At 35.1% G+C, this 24,971-nt stretch overlaps 11 protein-coding genes across 11 annotated transcripts; 5 read left to right on the top strand and 6 right to left on the bottom strand.

Annotated features, from left to right (window-relative positions):
* Positions 1-4: 4 nt before the first annotated feature.
* PEP7 (phosphatidylinositol-3-phosphate binding protein) lies at positions 5-2,400 on the top strand (the record flags this gene model as incomplete). The annotated part of the gene is made up of 2 exons (XM_019182768.1): positions 5-889; positions 1,064-2,400. Exons 1-2 carry the CDS (start codon positions 427-429, stop codon positions 2,398-2,400), a joined length of 1,800 nt encoding a protein of 599 aa, XP_019038579.1. The 5' UTR covers positions 5-426.
* Positions 2,401-3,551: 1,151 nt separating this feature from the next.
* LIN1 (U5 snRNP complex subunit LIN1) lies at positions 3,552-5,189 on the bottom strand. Its single transcript, XM_019186459.1, has 2 exons — positions 5,039-5,189; positions 3,552-4,955 (listed from the first exon to the last, which is right to left on the bottom strand). Exons 1-2 carry the CDS (start codon positions 5,120-5,122, stop codon positions 3,903-3,905), a joined length of 1,137 nt encoding a protein of 378 aa, XP_019038578.1. The 5' UTR covers positions 5,123-5,189; the 3' UTR covers positions 3,552-3,902.
* Positions 5,190-5,803: 614 nt separating this feature from the next.
* Positions 5,804-6,577, bottom strand: LTO1 (ribosome biosynthesis protein LTO1; the record flags this gene model as incomplete). The annotated part of the gene is made up of 2 exons (XM_019182583.1): positions 6,162-6,577; positions 5,804-6,101 (listed from the first exon to the last, which is right to left on the bottom strand). Coding segments are annotated over exons 1-2 (378 nt in total), but the record flags the coding sequence as incomplete, so codon positions are not given.
* A 463-nt stretch (positions 6,578-7,040) lies between these two features.
* Positions 7,041-8,235, top strand: WICANDRAFT_94696 (uncharacterized protein). Its single transcript, XM_019186458.1, has one exon. The coding sequence runs from the start codon at positions 7,049-7,051 to the stop codon at positions 7,931-7,933; it is 885 nt and encodes a 294-aa protein (XP_019038576.1). The 5' UTR covers positions 7,041-7,048; the 3' UTR covers positions 7,934-8,235.
* A 301-nt stretch (positions 8,236-8,536) lies between these two features.
* On the top strand, positions 8,537-9,064 carry WICANDRAFT_22056 (uncharacterized protein; the record flags this gene model as incomplete). Its single annotated transcript, XM_019180926.1, has 1 exon — positions 8,537-9,064. A coding segment is annotated over one exon (528 nt), but the record flags the coding sequence as incomplete, so codon positions are not given.
* A 1,606-nt stretch (positions 9,065-10,670) lies between these two features.
* SIP3 (Sip3p) lies at positions 10,671-14,039 on the top strand (the record flags this gene model as incomplete). The annotated part of the gene is made up of 1 exon (XM_019180713.1): positions 10,671-14,039. A coding segment is annotated over one exon (3,369 nt), but the record flags the coding sequence as incomplete, so codon positions are not given.
* A 175-nt stretch (positions 14,040-14,214) lies between these two features.
* Positions 14,215-15,219, bottom strand: TGL2 (triglyceride lipase; the record flags this gene model as incomplete). Its single annotated transcript, XM_019180955.2, has 2 exons — positions 14,215-15,138; positions 15,193-15,219. Coding segments are annotated over 2 exons (951 nt in total), but the record flags the coding sequence as incomplete, so codon positions are not given.
* A 524-nt stretch (positions 15,220-15,743) lies between these two features.
* On the bottom strand, positions 15,744-17,167 carry WICANDRAFT_63862 (uncharacterized protein; the record flags this gene model as incomplete). The annotated part of the gene is made up of 2 exons (XM_019183625.1): positions 15,744-17,089; positions 17,140-17,167. 2 exons carry the CDS (start codon positions 17,165-17,167, stop codon positions 15,744-15,746), a joined length of 1,374 nt encoding a protein of 457 aa, XP_019038572.1.
* Positions 17,168-17,297: 130 nt separating this feature from the next.
* COQ6 (putative N,N-dimethylaniline monooxygenase COQ6) lies at positions 17,298-18,768 on the bottom strand. Its single transcript, XM_019186457.1, has one exon. The coding sequence runs from the start codon at positions 18,743-18,745 to the stop codon at positions 17,333-17,335; it is 1,413 nt and encodes a 470-aa protein (XP_019038571.1). The 5' UTR covers positions 18,746-18,768; the 3' UTR covers positions 17,298-17,332.
* Positions 18,769-19,327: 559 nt separating this feature from the next.
* Positions 19,328-21,673, top strand: FOL1 (trifunctional dihydropteroate synthetase/dihydrohydroxymethylpterin pyrophosphokinase/dihydroneopterin aldolase FOL1; the record flags this gene model as incomplete). The annotated part of the gene is made up of 1 exon (XM_019184968.1): positions 19,328-21,673. The coding sequence occupies one exon, from the start codon at positions 19,328-19,330 to the stop codon at positions 21,671-21,673; it is 2,346 nt and encodes a 781-aa protein (XP_019038570.1).
* A 1,401-nt stretch (positions 21,674-23,074) lies between these two features.
* On the bottom strand, positions 23,075-24,656 carry RTC4 (Rtc4p). The gene has a single exon (XM_019184180.1). The coding sequence runs from the start codon at positions 24,581-24,583 to the stop codon at positions 23,120-23,122; it is 1,464 nt and encodes a 487-aa protein (XP_019038569.1). The 5' UTR covers positions 24,584-24,656; the 3' UTR covers positions 23,075-23,119.
* Between the last annotated feature and the right edge of the window lie 315 nt (positions 24,657-24,971).

Here is a 24,971-nt window from a genome sequence, read left to right as displayed (position 1 = left end):
TTGAAAAAAAAAAAAAACAGAAAATGGTCAAGCCAGTACCGAACAAAGTGTTCAGTACAGCCAAATACTTAACAAGAGATTGAACAAAGGCATTCAACAGCTTTAACAAAAGACAAACTGATTGTTCTAGGCCTAGTCAATTGTGGAACTGCTAACTTTTTGGTGTCATATTAGTTTGCTGAAGGGAAAGTCTAGCTCACTTTGAAATAGGTTTAATCGTGAATTAGTCTCCAGAATATCTGACCTACTTGATAATATAGAGACTGGCAATTTAGATCGAAGATTTATCCATTATTCAACGAAAAATACAATTCTTTGACTGCTTCAGAAATCGACTTAACAGCCTTTGGCTCATATATCAAACCATTCCAGCGCTATTCAATATATTCCATTCATTAGGGGCAAATAGATATGCTTGAATGAAGAATGAGTTCTGATAATCCAACCACATCCATCACAAAAGCACCTACAAGAAGAGTTCTAGGAGCCGCCCCAAAGAGAATACTAGGTGTACCCAAATCTCCAAGTCACTCTAAACAAAGCTCTAATGGGTCTATCAATACACCAACCCCATCACCGTTGAAAATTGAAAGACGTGATTCACCAGCACTTGAGGATCATATAACCCCTGTTAAGGCACCAGCTCCAGTATTTATAAATGGAGGTGCAAATACTCCAGATATTCTTTTGTCAGAGGCAGATGTTATAGATGGTGTAAGCTCCCCAGATCCATTTATAGAGAGAAATCTCACATCTCCACAACCGGATGCTAAATCATCAGATGAGAATTTAGACGAGATAACATGTCCCATTTGTGACGAGAAAATGATTAGTTTATTACAATTGAACCGTCATCTTGATGATGAGCACAAATTTCAAGATGCATTTGGTGAACCAGTAAAGACATCCACCATTGAACCATCAAATGATGAAATGAAATCATGGCTAAGGAAAACAAATGAAATGAAATCCAAAATCCAGACTGCACTTCCACGAAAATTTGTTAAACTCGATATATTTGATAACAATAACAATAATTTCAGTCTCAGCAGTTCTTCAAGAGAAAGCTCATCGTCTTCACTGAATACAGTTACTCCTGAAATCACAGTTACTAGAAAGCACTGGCAAAAACCGTCAGGATATGATCGTTGTTTTGTCAAAGGTTGCAAGAAACATCTAAACATCAAAAATGGGTTAGTCAACTGTCGTAAATGTGGTAAACTGTTTTGTCATGATCATTCTGATTTCAGAGTTAAACTTGATAATAATGCTGATTATTATGCTGAAGGTGTTTGGTGTAAATGTTGCGAAGATTGTTTCAAATACAAGCCAGGGTATAACGATTATGGGCTGGTGAACAATTTGACTGAACAGTTCAAACAAAAGAGACAAAGTCGGATTGATGAGAAACAATTATATGCAAACAAACTCGAAAAGAGAATAATAAATTTAACAAAAACACTGAGTCAGATTGATAAAGAGTTTGGCTCAACTGATTTCAATAGCAATTTTTTGAACTATAGAATCATTAATAAGAAAAGGGAAGCTGAACAACAGTTGGTTCAATGGGAAGATGAAAAGCTGGTGCTAAATTGTTTCTTATGTCTTCGAAATTTCAGTTTCACTCTTAGAAAACACCATTGTCGTTTATGTGGAAGAGTGGTATGTGGTAGTGAAACTACTGGGTGCTCAAAAGAGATTCCAGTCAACATATTGACAGAGCTTTTACAAGATTTACCAAAAACCAATGATGATTCACTACTAAGACTCTGCAGGAATTGCAAAAATGTACTATTTTTGAAAAGAAATTTTCAAAAAGACTTGAGGAAACCTTTTTCAAAGTTATTGGCTAAGTTTGAAATTCAACAGAATGTCAAAAAGTCAATCACAACGTTGATGCCCAGATTTCAGGACATGTTGATTAAGCTTCAAGATGATAAGGCTGTGAGATCCAAGTCAATAATCGCTGATGCTTCCAAACTTAGAAAAAGACTAATGGATACATTTGCAATGTTCGATAAATTAACAAAGGAAATTGTTACGTTGGAATGCTCCACTGAAAGTGAAAGTCGTATTCAATTAGCTATTCAAACGGAATCCGCTTCCTTTATCCAAAAGAACATGTTACCATTGAAGTCACTGCCAAAGATACTCAAACAACAAGAACTCAAACAGAAGGAACAACATAAAGTGCTTAGTAGAGAAGAAGTGCAAGGGATCAAACAAAATAGAGAGGAACTAATGGTGTTGAATGAACAAAAATTCTTGGTTGAAGATATGATTGCCAATTGTAAAGCACAAAGAAAGTTTGATGAATTACCACCATTGAATGAAAATCTTGATGAATTGAATAAAAACATTGACCGGCTACAAGCCGCACTAGGAAATGAAGGGTTTTAAACTTGTAACAATAGTATAATTAGCATTAACGAAGTTTATGGTTTATAATGTTGTGGCACGTAGCAATTTATTTTTTCGCGAATTGGTTTTATACTTGAATTTTTCAAAGCGTAGATAGATCAAATGATTGCAAACCAGATCATAACAGCATAAAAGTTCATCCATCATCCCCAGTAAATGTCAATAAAGCAATCCATCAAGGAAAGAGACGAGCAGCTGGATCTTCTTTCAGCTTTTGCACAAAAAGAATCGTCACTGTCGGTCAATTCAATACTAGTCTATGGAAATGAATCTTCAGGAAAATCTTACACTGTCAAAAGTTACCTAGACTTTCACAAGATCAAACACTCCTGGATTCAGTGTGACGAATGTATCTCATTCAAGATTTTGCTACAGAGGATATTGAAAGCTATTCAAGTTGACTCGGGAAAAGTACCAAGCGAGGAAGTGTTGATTGATCCAAATACCATATCTTCATTTGATAGTTTTATATCAGAACTTCAAGATTTTTTCACAGCCAAGGAGTATACAGATCAACACTATATTGTCCTTGATAGAGCTGATTTGATCATTGAAGAGGGTGAAGATATCTTTGCCAAATTTGTCAAGCTCCATGAAGCTACCAGAATACCGAACCTCACAATCATATTTATCACATCAACACAACCAAGAAAATTGATAACGACTGCTCTTCCAACCATCTTTTTTGGAAACTACAACAGTACTCAAATAACGAGGATACTTGAAAAGAAACCATTATGCGGTTTTTCTCCAAGTTTGAATATACCACCTGCTTCAATAAATAGATTTTGGCAAAACTATATTGGTATAATTGTTGAATCATACTTCCCATATACAACAAACATCAATGTCTTGAGAAGGATAGCCACGAAGCTTTGGGGCAAGTTTACAGAAGAAATTGAAAAAGGAAGGCTACAAACTTCCGAGTTTTTAGCATTATACAGACAAAACATCGGACTGTTATCATCAAATTATGCGTTTGAAACATCTTTGAAGAATGAAGAAGATGAAGCTAGTGAACTGCAGACAATCAGTTCAGGATTTCCAACTATTTCAAAATACATAATAATTGCTGGATACCTTGCATCATTCAATGAACCAAAATATGATTGGGTGTTCTTTTCAAAGTTAAAAGACTTCCATAAGAAAAAACAACATTTTAGACAATCAAAGTATGCGGCAACAAGATTGAATTCCAGATTATTGGAACCATCACCATTTGATTTGGAAAGATTAATGGCAATATTAAATGCCGTTTACAGCCTTGAAAATGCCAAAAAACTTCCTTCAAATCTAGATATCACCACTCAAATTTCCAATTTATCCTCACTCAAGATTCTTCTAAAATCAAGTAACGTTGATTATATTAGTGCAAAGACAAGGTGGAAAATTAATGTGAACTTTTCCTATGTCAAAGCAATAGCTGATGATATAAACTTCCCATTAGAAAACTATTTAGCCGAATAAATGAACATGGGACTTTAAAACCTTGAAACCTGCGTAATATGAACGAAATCAGATTGCCCCAACTCTCGCACGTCGACCTTATCTTGAAAATAATTACCTTTCCAGTAATCCATTTCACGAGCACCATAAGGGCCGTGTACTTTATCATCACCAACCCAGCGAAATTCCCACTGCTTAGAGACATGATTTTCAGGTGTTTGATTTGGTTCTTCATCTTGTGTTTTGGGTCTAACATATTGCTTACCGCTTTCTTCTTTATACTTCTGCATCAAATCTTCTTTCTCCAGCTCATAAACATCAGAAATTCCACTTTCAAGCAAACTCTCGCAATATTCAGTAATTTTTATTACAGTGCTTTTTCTAACTTCTTCAATCTCCTTCTCTTCTTTTGTTGGTTCTTGCTTTTTAGACTTCTTTTTAGGTTTACCTTTATTCAACCTCTGAAGAGCTTCCATTGGAGATTCAACTGGTTGTAATGAATTGATTAAGCTGAACAGTAATTCTTCAGTCGAAAGTGCTTCTTTATTTCTTCTGCGTTCCTTCTGTAGCTTTTCCCGTTTCTCTTGCGCCAATTTCGCCTCTTTTATATCTTTCTTTTTGACACCACTCAGCCACTTATTGTCTTCTTCTTCACCAGAATCATCATCTCCAGCTCGTATAAAATTACCATCAACATCAAACCTACCCTCACTTTGCTCTTGTTTCAAGTTGAAGCCATCCAATTTTGGTTTTTTTCTTGGTGGTCTTTTACTCGAGCTCACATTCTCTTGATCGATATAATACTCTTGATCTGCTTTTAGCTGTTCTTCTTCTTCTTCCTCATCAAAACTTTCATCTTCATCTTCTTGCGACTTCAATTTCAACTCATCTTGACCGACATTAAGCTCCTTTTCGAATTGTTTAACGTCTAAAAATTCGACTTTAGGTTTCTTTATTTTAGCAGTAGTTGCTTCTTTCTCATCTTCACCATCAGATGCAAACATGTCACTATCAGAATCATCTTTCTCATCATCTAATTTAGCAGCACCGTCACCTTCATAGTCTTCATCAGATGAATCATCATTATACTGTGTGGTATCTATTTTTGAATCTTTTGTGTATTTTCTTTTTTATTTCCTCCAATGTCCTGTTCTAGAAGTTGTTCTTCCACATCTTCCTCTTCATCATCTTGATCAATTTTGGCTCTTTTCAATCTCAATGGGTTTGACTCATCAAGGACGTATTCGTTGCTCATTGTTATTGGCTAGCTAGTCGACCAATCATGGGCTTAATGTTCTGGAAGTATTGTTTTGGTTCTAGCTGAATATTTTTGTATTGGTGTTTTAAGTGACACGATGCACTTTGACAGACAATTTCAATGTTAACTAGTTAAAAGACCAACTCAAGGCAAGAGGTAATATACTCGAAATTTGAAATATAATTGTGACTCAAGGATTGGTTCTACATTAATCATATGTTCTATGTCACTATTATTCCAAAGCACTATATTCATGTCTTGAACGGATTGTGGTTTGGATTTTAACACACACAAAAGTTCATACTACCAAGTTCTTACAACTAACAGATGACAAAACCCCTGGCTTATCATACAGAGAACATCTCTGCGTTTCATGTTTTAGAAGATGTATTGTATCCGGCCCAAAGCACAATTGGTCTTCCTATCTAGGTGACTTGCAACGCTCCTAGGAAACAACAGTAGATGATCAAATCATTGGCTTGGTTGAACAGGCCTATCGAGATAATTTGGGTCAACATTGGTAGTTTCAAAAACAGTTTATCAACTTCACCACATCCCCTCATCATTTGTCAAGTTACCAATAGTTGTTTGAGACTTATCTTCCTTCAACCCAGTAATTGTGCTAGCAACATCATCAAGAGCGTTCAAGGAAAGTTGTTTCTTAGTACCTAGCAAGTTCATCAATATTCTAACCTTGTTTCTGATTTTAGTTATGATCTTTTCTGATTCAACGACGTTACCATAGTCGTTATCCGTCTTGATGGAATCAATAAGCACAACTATCTGGTCTAATTGGCTCTTTGCTTGACCAGATAGTTCACCACCAAATCCTTCGACCAACAAGTCCACTATACCTTGCACTTGTCCCACAAAAACATATTTCTGGAATGCAGCTTGTAAACCATACTCTTTCCCTTCTAAAAATGATTTTTTAGTGGATTCGGCTTGTCCTTCTTCGAAACCTTCTTTATAGAATCTGATTTAACCAGTTAGCAAGCGACGTATGAGCTAGTCAACTTTTCAAATTCACACTTACTGCTCTTCCAGGTTCAATACTTCATCGAAATCCATTTTCAGTACTGTGATGTTGGTGTTGTGTTGAACATAAAATCTCATGTAAAGTTTTTTTTTCTGTCATAAATGACTTAAAAGTTATAAAATCCAGAATTCCTCGAGCCAACCAAACGAGGTGACAACCAAACGAAAGAATTAATAGAAAAAACTTAGAGTTACCGAGTTAAAAAGCTTTATATTTCACAAAGAATTAGTTTACCCAAGGTCAATATGGAGTCAGATTTTGACAGCTTACCAGATAGCTCAGCTGCCTCAGATATAAACACGGTCCCACTTTCACAATCAGATTTGGCTCATTTCTTTAGATGTATCCCATACAGATTGTTTATAAATGATGAAAACTACGAGCTGGACTCTGACTTTCTGAATTTTGTCTACAACTTGGTGTTGAATAGTGATATGGATTTTTATAGTTTCAAACTTTCACTCCCTAATAACGAGCTCATTTCAGTTTTGAACAATTTAAACAGAAGACTTCAAATAAAAAGTGATGATCCAATAGTGGTTAAGGAGACCTCTGAAGAAGTATTTGATGATTTGAAAGAGATGCTTGTGGATATCCAAGGTTTATATTGGGATAATGCTGAGCAACGTGAGAATTTCTTGAGAATAAGAGAATTGAAGCATAACTCATTCACCAATATTTCAAACTCCAAAGATGAATCAAAAGAGGATGTGAATCTTGAATTGATAAATGAGATGGATAGTTGGAAGTTTAGACAATATTTCAAGATACCCAAACCTAAACTTTCCCATTTCCAATTGAGAAATAATTTGGTTTGTTTAAACAATAAGAAGGAGATCTTTTATAATGAATTATCAAATGATAAAACAATAATGGATCTTGACATGTCTTTACCAACTCTTCACTCAGTCATCAAGAAGTTGAATCCTTTCAGTGGCGAGATATCATCTGTGCTAAGCTTGGAAGATGATCCAATAGAAAGGGTCTCCACTTTGGAATGCAATGATGAGTTAGTAATAGCTGGGTCACTTTCAGGATCTTACTATGTGAAAAATACAGAAACTCAAGAACTTACAAAGAGGGTCTTAACGACAAACTCAAATGGTATAATCAACTTTGCTAAAGCTATTGGTGATTCTGTTTTGTTTTCCACAAATGATAGTCATCTAATAACCACAGACTTAACTTCACTCAAAGTCAAATCTGACGTGGAGTTCCCATGGGCTATTAATTCTGTCTCGGTTGATCCACAGAATCAACATTTGAAACTCATAGTTGGTGATAATATCAACTCATTCATACTTGATGACAGAGTGCATCGTTACAAACCTGTCAATATTTTGAGTGGTCATAAGGATTTCTCGTTTACTTGTGATTGGTCTCATAATGGTATGACAATAGCGACTGGGAATCAAGATTCCACAATGAGACTTTATGATATCAGGAATTTAAGAAAAAATACATCATGTGTTAATGGTGAAATTGAAAGTTCAATTAGAAATGTTAAATTTAATTATAATGATACAGTCATCGCTTTCAGTGAAAGTATTGATTATGTGAACATATTGGATTTGAAAAGTATAGATGAGGGAACAGGCTCCAAACAGGTGATTTCTTTATTTGGGAAAGTTATTGGGTTGGATTTTACGAATTATGATGATGGGAATGGTGAATTGTTAACAATTGGTGTATGTGATGATGCTATTGGTGGAATTTTGCAATATGAACTAGAAAGTGACTTTAAATGCACTGACTACGACTTCCTTTAATGAATATATGTCCTTAATTGAAACAGAATTATATGAAAGATACCTTGTAATATTGTTTAAATTATTAATCAAGCTCGAAAACACCCTTAAGCGACAGTTTTACCACTTAGAACTTCTTTACCAGTCTTTTGAATTGTGGAGAGGACAGTATCATAAGGCAATGAGGAGACCACATTCACTGATTGGTTTTCTAATGAGATATCGACATTCTTAACACCATCCACTCTGGTTAAAGCTTTATTCACAGCATTTGAACAGCCTTAGACTTGATTAGTAACAAGCTCTTCTTAAGTAAACGAATGAAGTGATGCACTTACCTGAACAAGCCATTTTGACATTGAATTCGTATTGATGATCGGACATTATTGATCCTACTTGGTATCTTGTGTATGTGTATACCTTTGTGTCAGATCCTTTAGATTAATGATCATCATGGATATTTACAACTTTTATACACTTTATAGGCGTTGATGCGGCCACTACCGAGCCATCAATTTCACGTGACTATCTTTTCAAATCGGTACAATTGAGCAAAATTTACACCATAAAAGCGTTTCATCAGCATAATTCACGCAAGTTGGAAAAGTAATGGAGGAAGACAAAAGAGTGTTTTTCGCTGTAGAGATAGATGGGAAAACGGTAAATGTGGTTATCCAATTACTAATAGAACGAGCTGCTAAAGAATCGATCAAAAATTTCCATAAATTATTGACTTCAAATAACGGTAGCTCATATCGTTCAACAAAACTTTCCAGAATAGTTTCACCAGAATTTATAATCCAAGGTGGTGCAATTGATGGTTTCAATGGGGACTTATTAGTGAAGAATGAAGTCACTCCAGAAACGACATTATTGGATCAAAGAGGTTTAGTAGCTATTGCAACTGAAGTTGAGAATCATGAACCGTCAAGTGAATTTTTCATTACTTTAGAAGACCTATCAGAGTTTAAAGCATTAAAAGGTAGGTTCCTTGTTATTGGTAAGATAGTTAATGGATTAGATCAATTGATTGAGCTTACAAAAGATGTTGCAGTTGATGAAAATGATAGACCGATACATGACATATACATTACAAGAACTGGTGAACTAGTGAAAAAGAAGAAAACATCTGCTCAAAATGATACATCAAAAGTTGAACAAAAATCCAACGAACTTCATCAAGAACACAGAATCACTGACCATGAACATAAAAAACACAGAGATTCTGACGGAGATCGTCACAAATCACATAGACACCATCATCGTCACAGGCCAAGAGAGACCAGAGATGATTCAAGAAATGAAAAAGATGGGAGAAAACAAGGTGAAGACAGAGATAGACATAGGCTATCAAGAAACAATGGTTCCAGAGATCACTATGGTTCAAGATATCGTGACCATCGTGAAGAATATATGGACAGAGATCCTAAAAGGCTCAAGTCTTCTAAAAGAGACTCCAATAACGATGAGATACGAAAAGGTAGAGGTTTTAGATAACTTTTAATGAATTTATGAATTGCATAAACTACGAATGACTTTTGTTTGTAGCAAAATGAAAATAATTTTATTCAATCATATAGACGGACAAAAACTTCAACAAAATGTTAGTTTTCTATAATATAATCAAATAATTATACTATTGAAATTGTTTGCATTTAATGTTAATCAGATTTTTGATGAATGTTGGATTAGGAAAGGTTATCAGCATCGCCGTGACTCTGAGTGAGCTGAGAAAGGTTTTCATCACAACAAAATATGCAACCAGGTTTTCAATATGAGCTTAATAAAATGAAAAACTTACTATTCAAGTTGCTTCTGTAAAGTCAATTGAACACCTCGAAAAGAATGTTTCAAGAGTAACTCTTTTGTGAAGAGAATTGTTGTAGTGTAATGGAAAATTTTTTTGGTGTTGAAAATTTTAATTTATAGGCCGCGAAACATGTTTGGGCACACTTTTCAAAACTTTTAGGGCCTGAGGTTGATCAGAATTTGCAACTTATAAACAACTTTCGATTGGCAGATTCGTTATATGGGACCCACCTGAGTATGTTTATGGCTAGAAAGATACAGCTAGAAACTGCTAGCTACTCTAATGGACAGGTTGTTTCATTATCAGCTGGTGGTAAGCACTGTTATTAGCTAGCAGTAAACTCATGACTTATGCGATGAGGACGTCGATATATGCATGGATATTATGCTCAACACTGATGTTGGTTGCATGTCTTTATCTTAATCAGATTGTTACACTCAAAATTATAGTAATATATTGCTTCACAATATCGAACAACCTGGTTAAGAACGTCAGCTGGAGGACCATTAGCTTAGTTTTTGGGCCCAACATAACATTTTCGAGTTTGAATTTCTCCTGGAACGTCACTGAGACTGAAATATCCATTAATGAGAAATCAGACCCTGAGAATCCAGTTTCAACCTATAATTTCCTTGTGTTACTTCATACTAGAGCCGGAATAACTTTTGTATGTGGTGAAGTCTACCCGTTCAGTATTGGCAGAAAAGTTTAATCAAAGAAAATTACTCCATAAAAAACCAAATTCAAACATCAGGGAGAATGCCAAATAACTAATCCAAGGCTCCATTTACCTTTAAACCAATCATCAACCGATCAACAACCGCCTCACACTGAACCAAAATGGCCAATGGCAACCGTGTTCAAATCCAAGAACACTCCAAGGAGCACAAGGATAAACTCAAGCAAAGTGCGGGTGAAAAGGCCAGGTCAAACAATACACCAAGATTGATCAAACTAATATCAATCAAACTAAAAGAAGCTGCCTTGGACTCTCCGACTTTTAGAACTGGTGTCAACTATTTTAATTCACAGATAGATCATACAGAACAATGGATTGAAGGGTTGTTAAAATCTTTAAGGAAATATCCGCAGCAATTTAATGATTTTAAGGAAGTAAACAATGTCTTATTCAACCAATTAATACCCGACTTCTTAAAAGATGGATTAATAAACCAGGACAATTCTTCATCGATATTAGATACAAGCAAAACCAATTTGAGCAGTTTATGGGAGGGAAATTTGAAATTATTAGATGTTAAAGAGACGGAAATTGTTCAATTGCTTACCGATCTTCAAAGAACACATCTAAAGCATTACAGAGAGATTAGAAAAAACTTTGAATTCTTTCAAAACAAATTTGACTCACTGCTATCCAAATATTCTTCACAGTCTAAAACCAAAGAACCTTCAGCTTTAAGAGAAGATGCTTTCCAATTGTTTGAAGTTCGGAAATCATATTTAAACGCCTCTTTGGAAATTTGTGTCGAGATTTCAAAACTACATCAATCTTTAGACTCTTGCTTAGTGGAACTTGCAGAGTTATTATTTAAAGACAAAGATTCCTTTGATGAAAAATACTTTGAAAAAGTTAAAGCTTGGTCTGGTGCAGTTGCTGATTCAGTAAGCACGTTGCTGGGTGATATGATTCAGTCTAAAAACCAAATAGAAGACGCAACAATATCTCAATTTGCACCATCAAGAGATTTAATACAACATAATCCAGCATTGATAAATCCTAACACATTGACTGATCCAGATCCAGAGAACCCTGATGATAAATCATACGAAAAGCATGGTTGGTTATTCATGAAAACTACTGTTGGTAAACCCGCCAGACAAATTTGGGTTAGAAGATGGGTGTTTGTTAAAAGTGGTATTTTTGGTTTATTTTCAATAGCTCCTTCAAAGAATTTCGTTCAAGAAACTGATAAAATTGGAGTGTTGCTTTCAAATATAAGGTATGCCCCGGATGAAGATCGAAGATTTTGCTTTGAGATCAAAACTATTGATGCAACTATCATCTTCCAAGCTGAAAATTTAAAAGAGTTGAAATCATGGTTACGTGTGTTTTCCTTAGAGAAACAAAGAGCTATAGAAAATTCTGACTCTGAAGCTGGTGAATATGCATTTGGTCGTTATCCACCTCTGTTGTATGAGTTTGCATCAACCTCTTTAACCTCTGTTGACCTAGAGTTAACCACATCAAGAGCTGAAAATACGAGAAATGACGATTCTCAAACAACTGTTGTCTCTTCATATTTATCTCAACTTGTCGGTGGAAATGAAAACCTTGATTTCAGATATTCTGGGTCGGCTGGTGAATTTCAAGAACCTGATATCAATACTCCAATAACAACCAAAATGTCAAAGTGTGCAATTTTGGCCCATGCATTTTTAGATTCAACAGTTATTCCAACCGCTGTTACTGCAAATATCTGGGGAAGTGTTAATTGGGGAATGTATTATGTTTCTGATTCGTCAGTCCAACCCAATAACAAAGCTAAAGCAATACAATCAAGAGAGAACAACTTGGGATCACTTTCAAAAGCTGAAAGATATCCACATTATTACCCACAACACCTTAAAAATTATGACGTTCAATTGAAAGCTTTGTTTGATACTGGTATTCCCAAAGAGGAACTTGTTGTAACACATTTTTCATGTTTATGGTCATTAAACCCCAAGCAAGAATTATCTGGTCGCTGTTTTGTTACAACTCAAAATTGTTACTTCTATTTGAACAGTACTGGATTTGTTGCGTTGTTGAAGAAACCACTTGTCGAGTTAGTTGCTGTGGATGTCACAGTTGAGAAGGATTGGGATACTTTGAAGGTTTATGATATTGAAGGTTTAAACATGAAGGGTCGTATATTTTTGGATGATGGAAGATTAATTCAAAAGAAAATTGACCTTCTAATTAACAATCTGGCAAAGGACAAACCAAAACCTCAAAGTGAAATTATCCCATTACTGGAATCAATAGAAAGTGAAGAATTGCAAAAATCTGAAAGAAAGCAATCATTGAGGAGAAAAGATGGTGCTGATATTACACCACCACTTAATAGTGAATTACAGTCGTTCCAACCATTCTCAGGTGTTGTTTCTCACAACAAAAGTATGAAGACAAACTATTACAATGAATTTGATCAATCCACTGTGAAGACGCTTGATGCACCTGCAAAAGCTGTTTTCCATATGCTTTTTGGAGATCATTCTTCTATTCTCAGAGAAGCAATCACGTTCTTAATTCATGATGAATTCATAACCACTCCTTGGTACCAGAATGGCAGTGAGCTTACAAGAAACATTACATTCAAAATGAGATTATCGAAAAAGTTGGTTAGCATAAGGGATAGTGATGGTTCTGTTACAAGTGGATACATCCAATCCATTGAGGATTTTGTCGACGGGAAATATTATAGAATAAGAGAACAAAGAATACCAGTCAAACTTGCATCGGGTGATTCTATTCAATTAATCAAAAAGTATGTTATTATAGAAGTTGATGCAAGAACCTCAAAGCTATTTATCTTTTCAAAAGTTGCACATACTCAAAGCAGCTACAAAAGTTTTTTGGCCAGTTTCATTAAAAGCTCCACAAAGCGTCTTGTGAAAGATGAAGATAAATTAATTATTGATAGCGTGGCAAATAGCATACAAAGACTAGGGTCACATGGTAAAGTGATCAAGGCAATCAGAACTTATGGTAATTTAAGTAAAGCTGAAGGTAAATATACTGAACCAAATACTTCTATGTTTGAGTTTACTTTCAACATGATGCTAAATTTTTATCTCAAAAGATTTTTTTACGTGTTTGCTGCAGGTATTCTGGAGTTTTCAAAGCTTTTCTTTTCAGGATGTTTCCGCTTAATCAAGGCCTTGTCAATGAATAAGTTGATTTTGTTATTGCTTGGTATATCTGTGTTTTTCAATATTTTTCTAAGTGGAAGATCAACAGTATCATTTTGGACTGCAAAGAGAGCTGAGCATTTGGTTAAAGATTTCGCTCATGAGTTGAGTATAAACAAAATGGAGAGATCAATTTACTTGAATGATCTAGATGCATTGTCAGGTTTCAATTTTAATGAAAGTTCAGAATGTTTTGATAAGTTTATGTCTTCTAAAATTCGTGACGACTCTGGCTCTCAAACTGATTCAAGATTTAGAGAAGCTAGACATCAATTAGCTGTTAAAAGAAATGAATTGTTGGTGGAGCTCAAAATTCTGGAAAAGGTGGAAAAAGAACTCGTTGCAGGAAGTTGGAAAAATTTCCTTTTATCAGAACTTCACCTTTGTAAAGTTTCTCTTGATGATATGAATGTCAAAGATCCAGCGCTTGAAGAATATTGTTCTAGTTGTATTCAAGAGTTTGAAAAGGTCTCTACGTTTGATGCTTCAAAATGAATGTATCGGAGAGATCGATAATGATGACGCCAATGTATTTGTACAAATAGATTATTTTAAAAAGATGCACATTTGTTCTTAATTAATTCTATAGTCCCCTTTTTGCTAAATTATCAGCAATATCTAAATATAATGCAACTGTATCAATTTGTGGCCCTAAATCTCCAGGTGATATACGACCCATCAACCTTTTAAAACCATTTGTCCAATTGATCAAATCTAAATGATCAACATTCACCAATGTACCCAAGTAAATACCCCATTTAGCAGAATCCACACTAACCATACCATCATTTGGACCTGCCTTCTCATTTATAATTTGCCAAGTTCCGTAAAATACGTTGAACCACTTGGGTATAAATGAAGCTCCGTAACTTAAATATTGAACATTTGGATCATTTAAAACTTCTTTGTTAAACCCTTTCAGATAGTTTGTAGTGAGTTGATAGATACTTGGAGGTAGTTTGATATCTTCTGGAAGATTCTTTGCAAGATCCACAACATGATCAGCAACCTCAGAACCTCTATGTGGTGTTGTTATAGTAGTTAAACTGACAACCTCAAAATTCTTATTTTCAATCTTTGAGATAAGATATCTGCAATCAAGACCACCCATAGAATGTGCGATTAGATTGACCTTAACTTTCTCTTGTCTTTGTTCGAAACTTTCATCAGTCTCCTTTCCTTGATCTGGATGAGCATCTTCGTGATAAATTTCAGATTTTGATTGTTTTCTTAAATACCCAGTAGCTCTTGAAATGAAACGATTTAGTTCATCAGCCCTTTCCTCTATACTTCCAAACCCAGGCACTTTCGCCACAATAACAGTTGAGCCTTTTGCTTGTAAAGCTTCTTGAATACCGAACCAATAATCTAATGCTACACCACCATGATCATTTATGTGAAACTCTGGCTCGATTTTCTTACCAGATACAACGTTTGATATGAGATTTAACGATGGTACAAGGATTAATCTGTCAAATCCAGAAAGTCCATGGCAAAGAACAATAGGCTAAATCTGTTAGAGTGGTTTTATTTAATAAAAGCATATAGCGAATGTACTTACGTATTTTGGGGCTTGGTACTCATCTTTACGTCTAAGCTCACTAATTATTAGATTATCTGGGGTACTATTATCATCTTTGACAATAGGTGTAGTATCTTTTCTTGACCAGTTGAAAAATCTTTTGAATGAATTAAATGCTTTCTCATCTTCTGAATAATCTTTATCATCTGAATCTGTGAAAATGACTTTGTTTGTCAAGACTGTAGTTGCTAAGCCTGTGGTCACAAGAGCGGAACCGACCTTTAGATACCGCAACCTGCTCATTTTTGTTGGTGCCTAGGATTTTCTGGTGAGATTTCTTGAAGTTTAAGGGTCTTTTAACTCCAAATAAATGATATTTATAGGCTAGAATGGGTTTATGAGCTCTTATAAGCAGCTTTAAAAGATTGTGTCAAAAAGTTCAAGGTTTAGATAAAACTTTTTTCACTTTGCTTTTTCCATTTTCTCGAGAAAAACCGTCAAATTTCGTTGTTTCGGGACACACGATTACGATAAGAGGAAATATGTCACACTACTCTCGAAATTGTGCTATTTATTATGATGATTGTCAACTAATAACGATCTCTGTGGTGACCACCATGTCTATGAGAGCTGGAGTGATAACTATCTCTTTCTCTTTCACTTCTGTGTCTCTCAGATCTGTGTCTATGGTCTCTCTCCCTATCGTTTTTGTACCTGTCATCTCTATATCTTTCGTCTCTTCGACTACCATCACCATGTCTTCCACTTCTATATCTTTCATCTCTACTTCTTTCTTCACCACTTTTGTATCTCTCACCGTGTCGACTTTCTGATGATTGGCCACTTCTGTAAGGACCTCTTGAAGAACCATGTCTGTTATAATCGCGGTCTCGATAATTGCGGCTTGTGTCAGAAGTTGATCCACCATGTTTCTTTTCACGCTTTGCATTTGTTTCATTTCTCCAGGCTTCACTGAGCCTGGATACACTTTGACTGAAATCCACATGAATTCTTCTATCATCAATTAAAACCCCATCCATTTTAAAATAAGCAGCCTCACAACTCTTCTTTTCCTCATATTCAATAAATGCATACTGTAAGGAGTCACCAGTGCTTTTATCTTTCATAACTTCACAAGATATAATTTTACCAAATCTTGAAAATATAATCTCCAAGTCTTCATCTCTTGTTAATGGATTTAATTTACAAACGAAAAGCACATTTTCCATAGGTTTGACTTCTGCAGATGGTAGATCCCCGATGATTTCCAAAGTTAACGCCTTTGAATCAGCTTCTCTGTTTTGTCTCTCTTTGAATCGTTCCTCTGTTAGTTCTTCTTCTTCATCTAAATCAATATCTTCAATGTCTGCCAATTTAACAGTAGACAATTGTTCAGCTGTTGGCTCGGGACTTTGCGGTGGTATAGCCAATCCTTCAATATCATCAAATGGATCTTCAAGGATGTATGTATGATGGACTCTTATATCTTGTAATGGGGAATGATCATCATCCAAATATGCATTATTTATTGCTTCTAAAATTTCAAACCCTTCAGTAACCTGGCCAAATACAACATTATTTTTCAAAACATTTCTATCCTCAATGTCTTTCAAAGTTATTGTGAATATAGATGTGGCAAATCTCTCATCAGGATCGGTATTATCAGATTGTGTGATTAATGAAACCGCACCAATTCTATTCTTGGGTAGTTTATTTTGTGAAGTTTTGAACGATTTACCTCTGGATGGATCAGATAGACCCCAAGCTGAACAGCCTGTTTTATTTATTGGATACAGAGGATCCCCCAATTCCACTATAAAGTCTTTTTGGATATTGTAGAATGGTGCAAAGTTGTAGTATTTAGCTTTACATAACTTGATGAAATTTTTGGATTCTGTTGGAGCTTGCTTTGTGAACAAGTCGATAACCAAATTACCTAGAATTTGTTAGCACCAAGAGCTTGAAAATGATCATTGTTAAACTTACCTTTGGACGTCTGTAATATCACACTCATTGTATTTGTTCTTTCAAAATAATGTGGTTTCCCATAGTTAAGGTTTTTGTTTTCATTTTCTCTATTTTCTTAAAAACACCACGGCTTCATAACCATCAAGATTTACTACGAGGAACAGAACTTGCTCATAAATATTTCATAAATTACTGGATATATATGCGTACTTTATTTCCCAGAGACCTTGGAGACCATCATATTTTTCAAAAATTGCAATTGATTCACTGCTTTAAGCCCCAATGTTCTTAATGCAACAATTGGTTCTGCTGTCGTAGAGTACAACTTGTGTAATTTATCAACAACACCCAACAACAAGTTGTTTTCTGGAAATCTTTCGGCCCAGTATGGTTCCAATACTAGAGTATTACCAATATCCAACCCCCTGTTCAATCCTCTTTCGATGGCACCAACTAAAGACTGGACATCACCTTGGCCCATATTCAAACCTTGCCCAGCTAAAGGATGTGTTGTGTGTGCAGCATCACCAACTAGAGCAATTCTTTCAGAGACATAAGTGTCAGCATGTGACAATCTAAGTGGGAATCTAGCTCTTGATCCTGAATCTATGGATACAACTTTCAATGGATAATTTTCTTCTAATTGTTCTTCATTGAATTTTTGAGTAGCGTGATTGACTCTCCATTGGATATCTTCAATAAGACCTTCAGTTTTGCCTTCTTTGATAGCCTTGTAATAATATTTCATATCAACATCCTCTAGAATAAATGCAGCATTAACCAAATTTCTAAACAATTCATCATCAATTTTAGTTAAAAGCTCTGAATTTTCAATGGTTTGTGACCAAACTAAGGTGGCATGATCATCAGGTAATGGTAACAAAGCAATTGGACCAGTTGGTAAGAATCTTTGCCATCCAACTGTTTTAAAAGGTGGATACTCTAACTTCATGGTTGCAACCACTCCAAATCTATTATAAAACCAACCTCTTGATTCAATTCCTGAAAATTTACGGACTGGTGAATTGAACCCATCAGCACCAACCAACAATCTTGTTTTGATTTGTTCACCATTTGATAAATGCACAATAGGCCATTGATCTGTTTCATCTTTGGTGATTTTTTCAACTTTTGTATTATCAACAAGATCAAACCCAAAATCTGGGTTTTGAGATTCTAGCTCCTTTATTCTTTGATATAAAGATGATTGCAAATTGACATTTTCACACATTGTGGCTAAAGAAGGGGTATCAATCTCAAGTCTAGCATCTGTGATACCTTCTGTAACCATAATGGAATCATATGGTTGTACTCTATCTTGTTTGATAAATTTCCAACTACCAATCTTCTCGAGGTATTCTATAGATTGTGGAGTCAAACTACTTATTCTATTTGTGAAATTCTCTGGAGTGTTATCATAAAATTCTTCAACAGGCTTCAAATTGAAACCTTCGACCAATGAGATTTTCAAGTCTCTAGCAATTGGTGAATTCTTTAGAGCAGCTGAAAGTGTTAAACCAGCTGGACCACCACCAACAATCAACACATCCACCAATTTTGGTTCTGGAACTTTAGGTATGCTTTTAGCAGCAGTGGCTAAGGCCCTTTTGAAAACGAGCGACATTATTCAACCACAATTGAGCCTTTGTTTCTGTCGACAATTGCTTTCGATATTCAATTCAGAATTCACGTTCGATTTTTCGTTCGTATAGGGCAAAAAAAAGTTAAGGGACCCAGTGCCTCAAACCATTGCAAAGGATCCGTACTATGTTGAGGGTTCCAAAAGCCATGAAATCCATATATGAGCTTGGAAATGGGTATAGTTTTAATCTAGATCCAAATAACTCGCTAATAGAAGCTGTCTTCAAATATAAACATGAAATAATTGCTGAAATCATCGTTTTCATCTTTTGTGTATGGCTCATTTATCTCATCGACTTGAAAAAAATTTACCAGTACAATCTTCAATACTTGTGCAGCCAAAAATCAACACAACTTCTTTAACCAACTTCAACGACCAAGTCAATCAACTTTCTGCTATTTAATATCTTTCAGATAAGTTAAATACCAAACTGTTTCCATTCAGAACTTCAAAGTCGGTCAGATTCCCGACTATAAAGCAGCTTATCAGCCTAAAAAGGTTTGTACCCATATGATAATCAACTATGATCTTGTTTACTAACGAATTGAAAGATTTCATTCCACCATGGATGAGGATATAGTGTTAATCAATAAGCTACAAGTTCATGCCATCACTGGTAAAGATTTCTGGAACCGTCCATTCCCACAACCAATTGACGTTTCTATCAAATTGAGAACAGATTTTAATAAGGCAAGTTCTTCAGATGATCTTAAATATTCATTGAATTATGCAGTCATTTCGAGAAACATTACTGAATATTTCGAAAAGAATAAACATAGAAATTTCAAGTCATTAGAAAATATTGCAAATTCTGTCTCTGAAGTCGTTTTGGATGAAAAGAAAGGTGGTGGTGATAATGTCGAGATCAAGGTATCTGGAAAGAAGACAGAGATACGTGCTGAGAATATTGAAGTCACAATTAATAGATTGAAGCAAGATGGTCAAATACACAAGATACCGGGTACGGTGGATAGACTAAACATCTCATCCTTGAAATTGCTAACCTTGATTGGTGTTTTCACTTTTGAAAGATTCAAGAAACAATTTGTTACTATTGATTTAGACGTGGAATATGATCAAGCTAAACCATTTGATTACTACAAAACCATTGCTGAAGTGGTTACATACATTGAAAATGCAAATTTCAAAACAGTGGAGGCTTTGATTGATTCTGTCGCACAAATTGTTACCCAAAATGATGTTTTACAAGTCACTGCTAAAGTGGAAAAACCAAATGCTATAACGTATGCTGATGGTGTTGGAGTACAAGTCACCAGAACAGCAGACCACTTCAAACATTTACCAAAGATTGATGCTCAAAGTGTCACCACTACAGAAGACTATCAAGAAACTTTCAATTTACCATCTGCAGAAAAAGACCACAAGCCGACCTCTGATGATCATTTGGTGTATTTGGCATTTGGTTCTAATACGGGTGATCAAATTGAAAATATCACTGCTGCTATTGATGCTTTGAACTCACTTGGTGATACCAAAGTTTTGGAAACTTCTTCATTGTACGAAAGTGAACCAATGTATTATCTTGATCAACCCAAATTTGTTAATGGTGCATTGAAATTACAAACATCATTATCACCTCAAGATTTGTTAAAAAAATTAAAAGAAATTGAATATGATTTATTGGGAAGAGTGAAACTAATAGAGAATGGACCAAGATCAATCGATTTGGATATTTTACTTTACGATGACCTAGTCATCAATGAACCAAACCTTATCATCCCACATATAAGAATGATTGAAAGAACTTTTGTTCTACAACCATTATGTGAGCTAATATCACCTCAAGATATACATCCAGTCACTGCAGAGCCTTATCATAACCATCTTGCCCAATTATACAAATCTTCAGTTGATCATACCAAGCAAAAATCAAATCTTTTACAAACCCTAGTGCCATTCCATAATAAATACTCTAAATATGACCAATCAAGAAACTTGACATTTGATTTGCTAACAAACTCCCACAAGACAAGAATCATGGGAATTTTAAACACAACGCCAGACTCATTTAGTGATGGTGGTAAAAATGCATCTGTTGAAGTTGCCATTAAAAACGCATTACAAATGGTCAATGCTGGCGTTGACATTATTGATATCGGTGGTGTCTCCACAAGACCTGGTTCAGTTGCTCCATCTGAGGAAGAAGAATGGAATCGCGTTGTTCCTATTGTCCAAGCTATTAGATCCCATGAAAACCCATTGTTACAAAATGTTGTCATTAGTATTGACACTTACAGATCACATATTGCGTTAGAATCCATTAAAGCTGGTGCTGATTTGATTAATGACATCAGTGGTGGATTGTATGATGAGAAAATGTTTGATGTCATTGCAGAAACTGGTGTTCCGTATATTTTAAACCATACTAGAGGGACCCCAGATACAATGTCTAAATTGAATCAATATGAAGAAAACTCAAATGAATCTGTTACCGAATATGCACATCCTTCAATCCCAGTTTCTGAACATGATGAAACTTTGTTAAAAGCCATCTCTAGAGAATTGGTTGTTCAATATAAAAAAGCTATAAGTCATGGTGTTAAAAGATGGCAAATCATAACCGATCCTGGGATTGGATTTGCTAAAAATTTAAAACAAAACTTGGCTATAATCAGAGGAACACCATTGATCAAGACTTATTCAAATTATGATCAAGAAAATAAAGAATTTGGAAGTTTAGCTGGTTTGCCAATCTTGCTTGGTCCTTCTCGAAAGAAGTTTATTGGTACATTAACCAATGAAAAAGACCCGGCTGATCGTGTTTTAAGTACTGGTGCTGTGATTATGTCTTGTATTGGTTATCAAGCCGATATTGTAAGAGTACATGATGTGGAGGAGATTAAAAAAGTTGTTGCAATTGGTGATGCCCTGTATAAAGATTTGATATAGTCTACATTTAACAACCTCTTTAAACCATAAAAAATATATATCCCATTAATTAGAATGCTTCTTATTGATTTCTTTCATTCTCTCTTGACTCACAACCTATTCAATTTAAAACGTCACTCACACTTTAATTCTTCTTTGAACAAATTTGGGTAATGTACCAGATCGTACTGGAAAAAAGCATTAACCAAATCATCAAACATCCAAAGTCTTCTTCACCTGCAACCAAATGTATATACAAAATTTTGAACACAAAAAACAGAAAGGACTCAAAATAAAACTAGTAAAATAAAAATAAAACATACAAAAAAAATATAATGATAGAAAAAAATTAATAATAATAATAATAACCCAATGAAAATTCAATTCGTTTTTTTTAAAATAACCTAAATGACAACGTCGAAATAAAACAGACAACCACCACCTTAATTAGCTTGAGTTTCAGCATCTTTACAATCACGGGAAATATGACCAACACCACCACAAGTGTAACAAGTTTTAGTGTTAATGTTAGCACCACCTGAAGCTGAAGAACATTCTTTTGAGATATGACCAGTTTTACCACAAGCATAACATTTAACTACACCAGCTTGACAATCACGAGCAAAATGGTTTGGACCACCACATTTGTAACAAGTGGTAGCTTTGTTGTTAGCTCTTGGAGCAAAAGTTTTAGCTGGTCTTTGTTGATTTGGTTGTTGAGGTTGGGTACAATTTCTAGAGATGTGACCGAATTGGGAACAGTTGTAACAACGAGCACCATTAGCTTGTTGAGTACAGTCAGATTGAACATGACCGACACCACCACAAATGTAACATTGTTTTTGAGTATTTTGACGAGGTTCTGGACATTCAGTTGATTCATGACCTGGAAGACGACAGTTGTAACATAAACGTTCATCTTGAGTACAAGCTTCAGCAAAGTGACCAACTTCACCACATTTGTAACAGGTTCTTGGGAAAACAGCAGCCATTGTTATTGATTTAATAAAGAAAAAAAACAGATAGTAACTTGAAAGTTAATCAGTAAAAGATTACTTGTATCGCTTTCTTTTTTGTTAAAAACTTTTCCAGATTTTTTTTTTTTTTATTTTTATGGCAGCTGCCAATTATTCGCTCCGAAGAAATTTACCCGGCGCGATGAGTGGAAAAGTGCGGCGCATAACAGATTTTCGCTTATCATATTGAGATCAATTTTAGTTTAAACTTGAGTTTTTAGGAAATTTGAATGGAGAAGATATGTAATTTATGAAGTTAGTGGTAAATTCAGTATGAAATTTAGTTAATCTGCTTTTTCCTGAGGCTAAAACACTACGGAACGTTGAATCGGAGTTGAGTTTAGCTCAAGATAAGCTCCGAGATACATAGAGAAAATCAATTCGATCTGAAATTCTATGGGTCGTTAATTAATTAAATGCTATGTACTAATGCTTTTTTCTCATGCTACCTCTATACTGGTACTGGATCCGTAATATACTTCCCATAGTCAACTGTATCAAATAATACATCAAATGCCTCACCAGTGGAGATGTCCAAATCACTGGCTGCCATTCTAACTGCAACATCACAAGCTAAAACATATAAAACAAATGAATCTTTCGACCAAAACTTCATGGTTCTATTAGTTAATAAAGCTTTATTCAATTCATCTTCAAATGTATTTTTGATCAATGAAGCAATAACAGCCTGTCTCTTGGCACCATAAAATCCAATAGTAAATTCACCAATAGGTAATCTCAAGAATTCACTTGATGAAAGAACTGTAGATGCTGAGTTTTTAGCAATATCTGAAGCATGCCCATAATAAGGAGATTCAATTTGCCCACTCAAGATCTTTGGAACACATTTCAAATGTTTTTGAGCTTTAGCTTCCAATTCTTGTTTATTTAAAGCACCTGGATATATTTTACCATCATATTTTTTCTCCACGATTTTTCTTTGTTTTCTGAAATTTTTCTCTTCATCAAATTCTTCAAAATTATTCCTCAAACCAGAATCAATTTCTTCATCAAGATCAATTTCCAAAATGTTTCTTTCTTGTTCTTCTTCTTGTCTTTTAACAACTTTATTCTTAATCAATTTTTTAGCAAAATCTTCATTTGAACCAGTGCTACTTAATCCTTGGACAAGTTTACTAAACTTATTACTAGCATTTTCAGTTTTGGATTCTTCTTCAGTTAACGATTTTTTCAATTGTTTCTCTTTTTCTAGTTTTTTTGGTATGGATGTACCTGGTTTTTGTAATGAGTTGAATTGAGGGTCACCTAAATTTGGTTTTTGGTTTAATTTATCCATAAGTGACTTATTACCTTTCATTAGTTTACGTTCTTCTTCGGTCATAAATGCATCCAAACCCTCATCTTCATCTTTTTTCTTTTTACCAATCGTGGATTTGGAAAATGGCATTGCAATAGGAAGCTTTCGCTGTTTTATCTTTTGGCCAAAATCATCTTTTGGAAGCTTATATTTGTCTTCAATTTTTCCATTCTTGTCTGTTTTAACTTTCTTCACCGCGTTGGATTTAAAGCCACCAAACAAATCAGTGGTACCGTCTTTACGACTTCTTTTGAACGTTTTGACTTTCCTTTCCTGTTCATCCTCACTAACGTCAGAGTTCGTGTCCTTTAAAACTTCAATATCATCATCATCCTCATCATCAACTGAAATCGCGTCCACCTTGGACATTTTCTTGGGTCTCGCATCTTCTTCTTCTTCGTCTGATGAAACAATATAAGCTCTTGAGACAGACTTGGTCTTTTGGTCTTTATGTGAACGATTACTGCCATATGTTTTATTGCTTTTGATTGACCCTAATATTGGCCCACCTCTTCTTTGCATCAGCAGATTGGGTCCCTTTGGTGCCATGTTCAGTGTTTGTTGGCCATTCATTTTGGCTCCATAGTGACCACCCATATTGATATTCACCTTCCTAAGCACCTGTAAATACTAATTTCGACAACTTTCAGCAGTTTAAACAGCAAAAGACACGCTTTTCAATTCGTGTCGATGATTGAAATCTATTGTTTTGGTATTTTGTAACTTTAGATTTTTTGTCAATATGGGAAAAGGGGGCTCGTAACCACTTGGAAAAATTCAAAACGAATGCGAATTATATGTGTCGCATCCCCCAATGTAAGAAAACCCCCGAAGGAAGTGTAGATTGGTGGTCGACCGCGAAAGTAGACTTACGTTGGTGGATGGCTTTTTAAGCGTCCACCAATGTAAGCTTCCTTCATGGGTCAGCCCAGAATGAAGACTTACTTCTGTGGTTGGCCTACAATGTAGAGTCTTTATTGTGGTT

The sequence above is a fragment of the Wickerhamomyces anomalus genome (assembly GCF_001661255.1).
Source record: "Wickerhamomyces anomalus NRRL Y-366-8 unplaced genomic scaffold WICANscaffold_4, whole genome shotgun sequence".
Classification (NCBI taxonomy): Eukaryota; Fungi; Ascomycota; class Saccharomycetes; order Phaffomycetales; family Wickerhamomycetaceae; genus Hansenula; species Hansenula anomala.
This window is presented reverse-complemented; position numbering and strand designations above follow the sequence as displayed.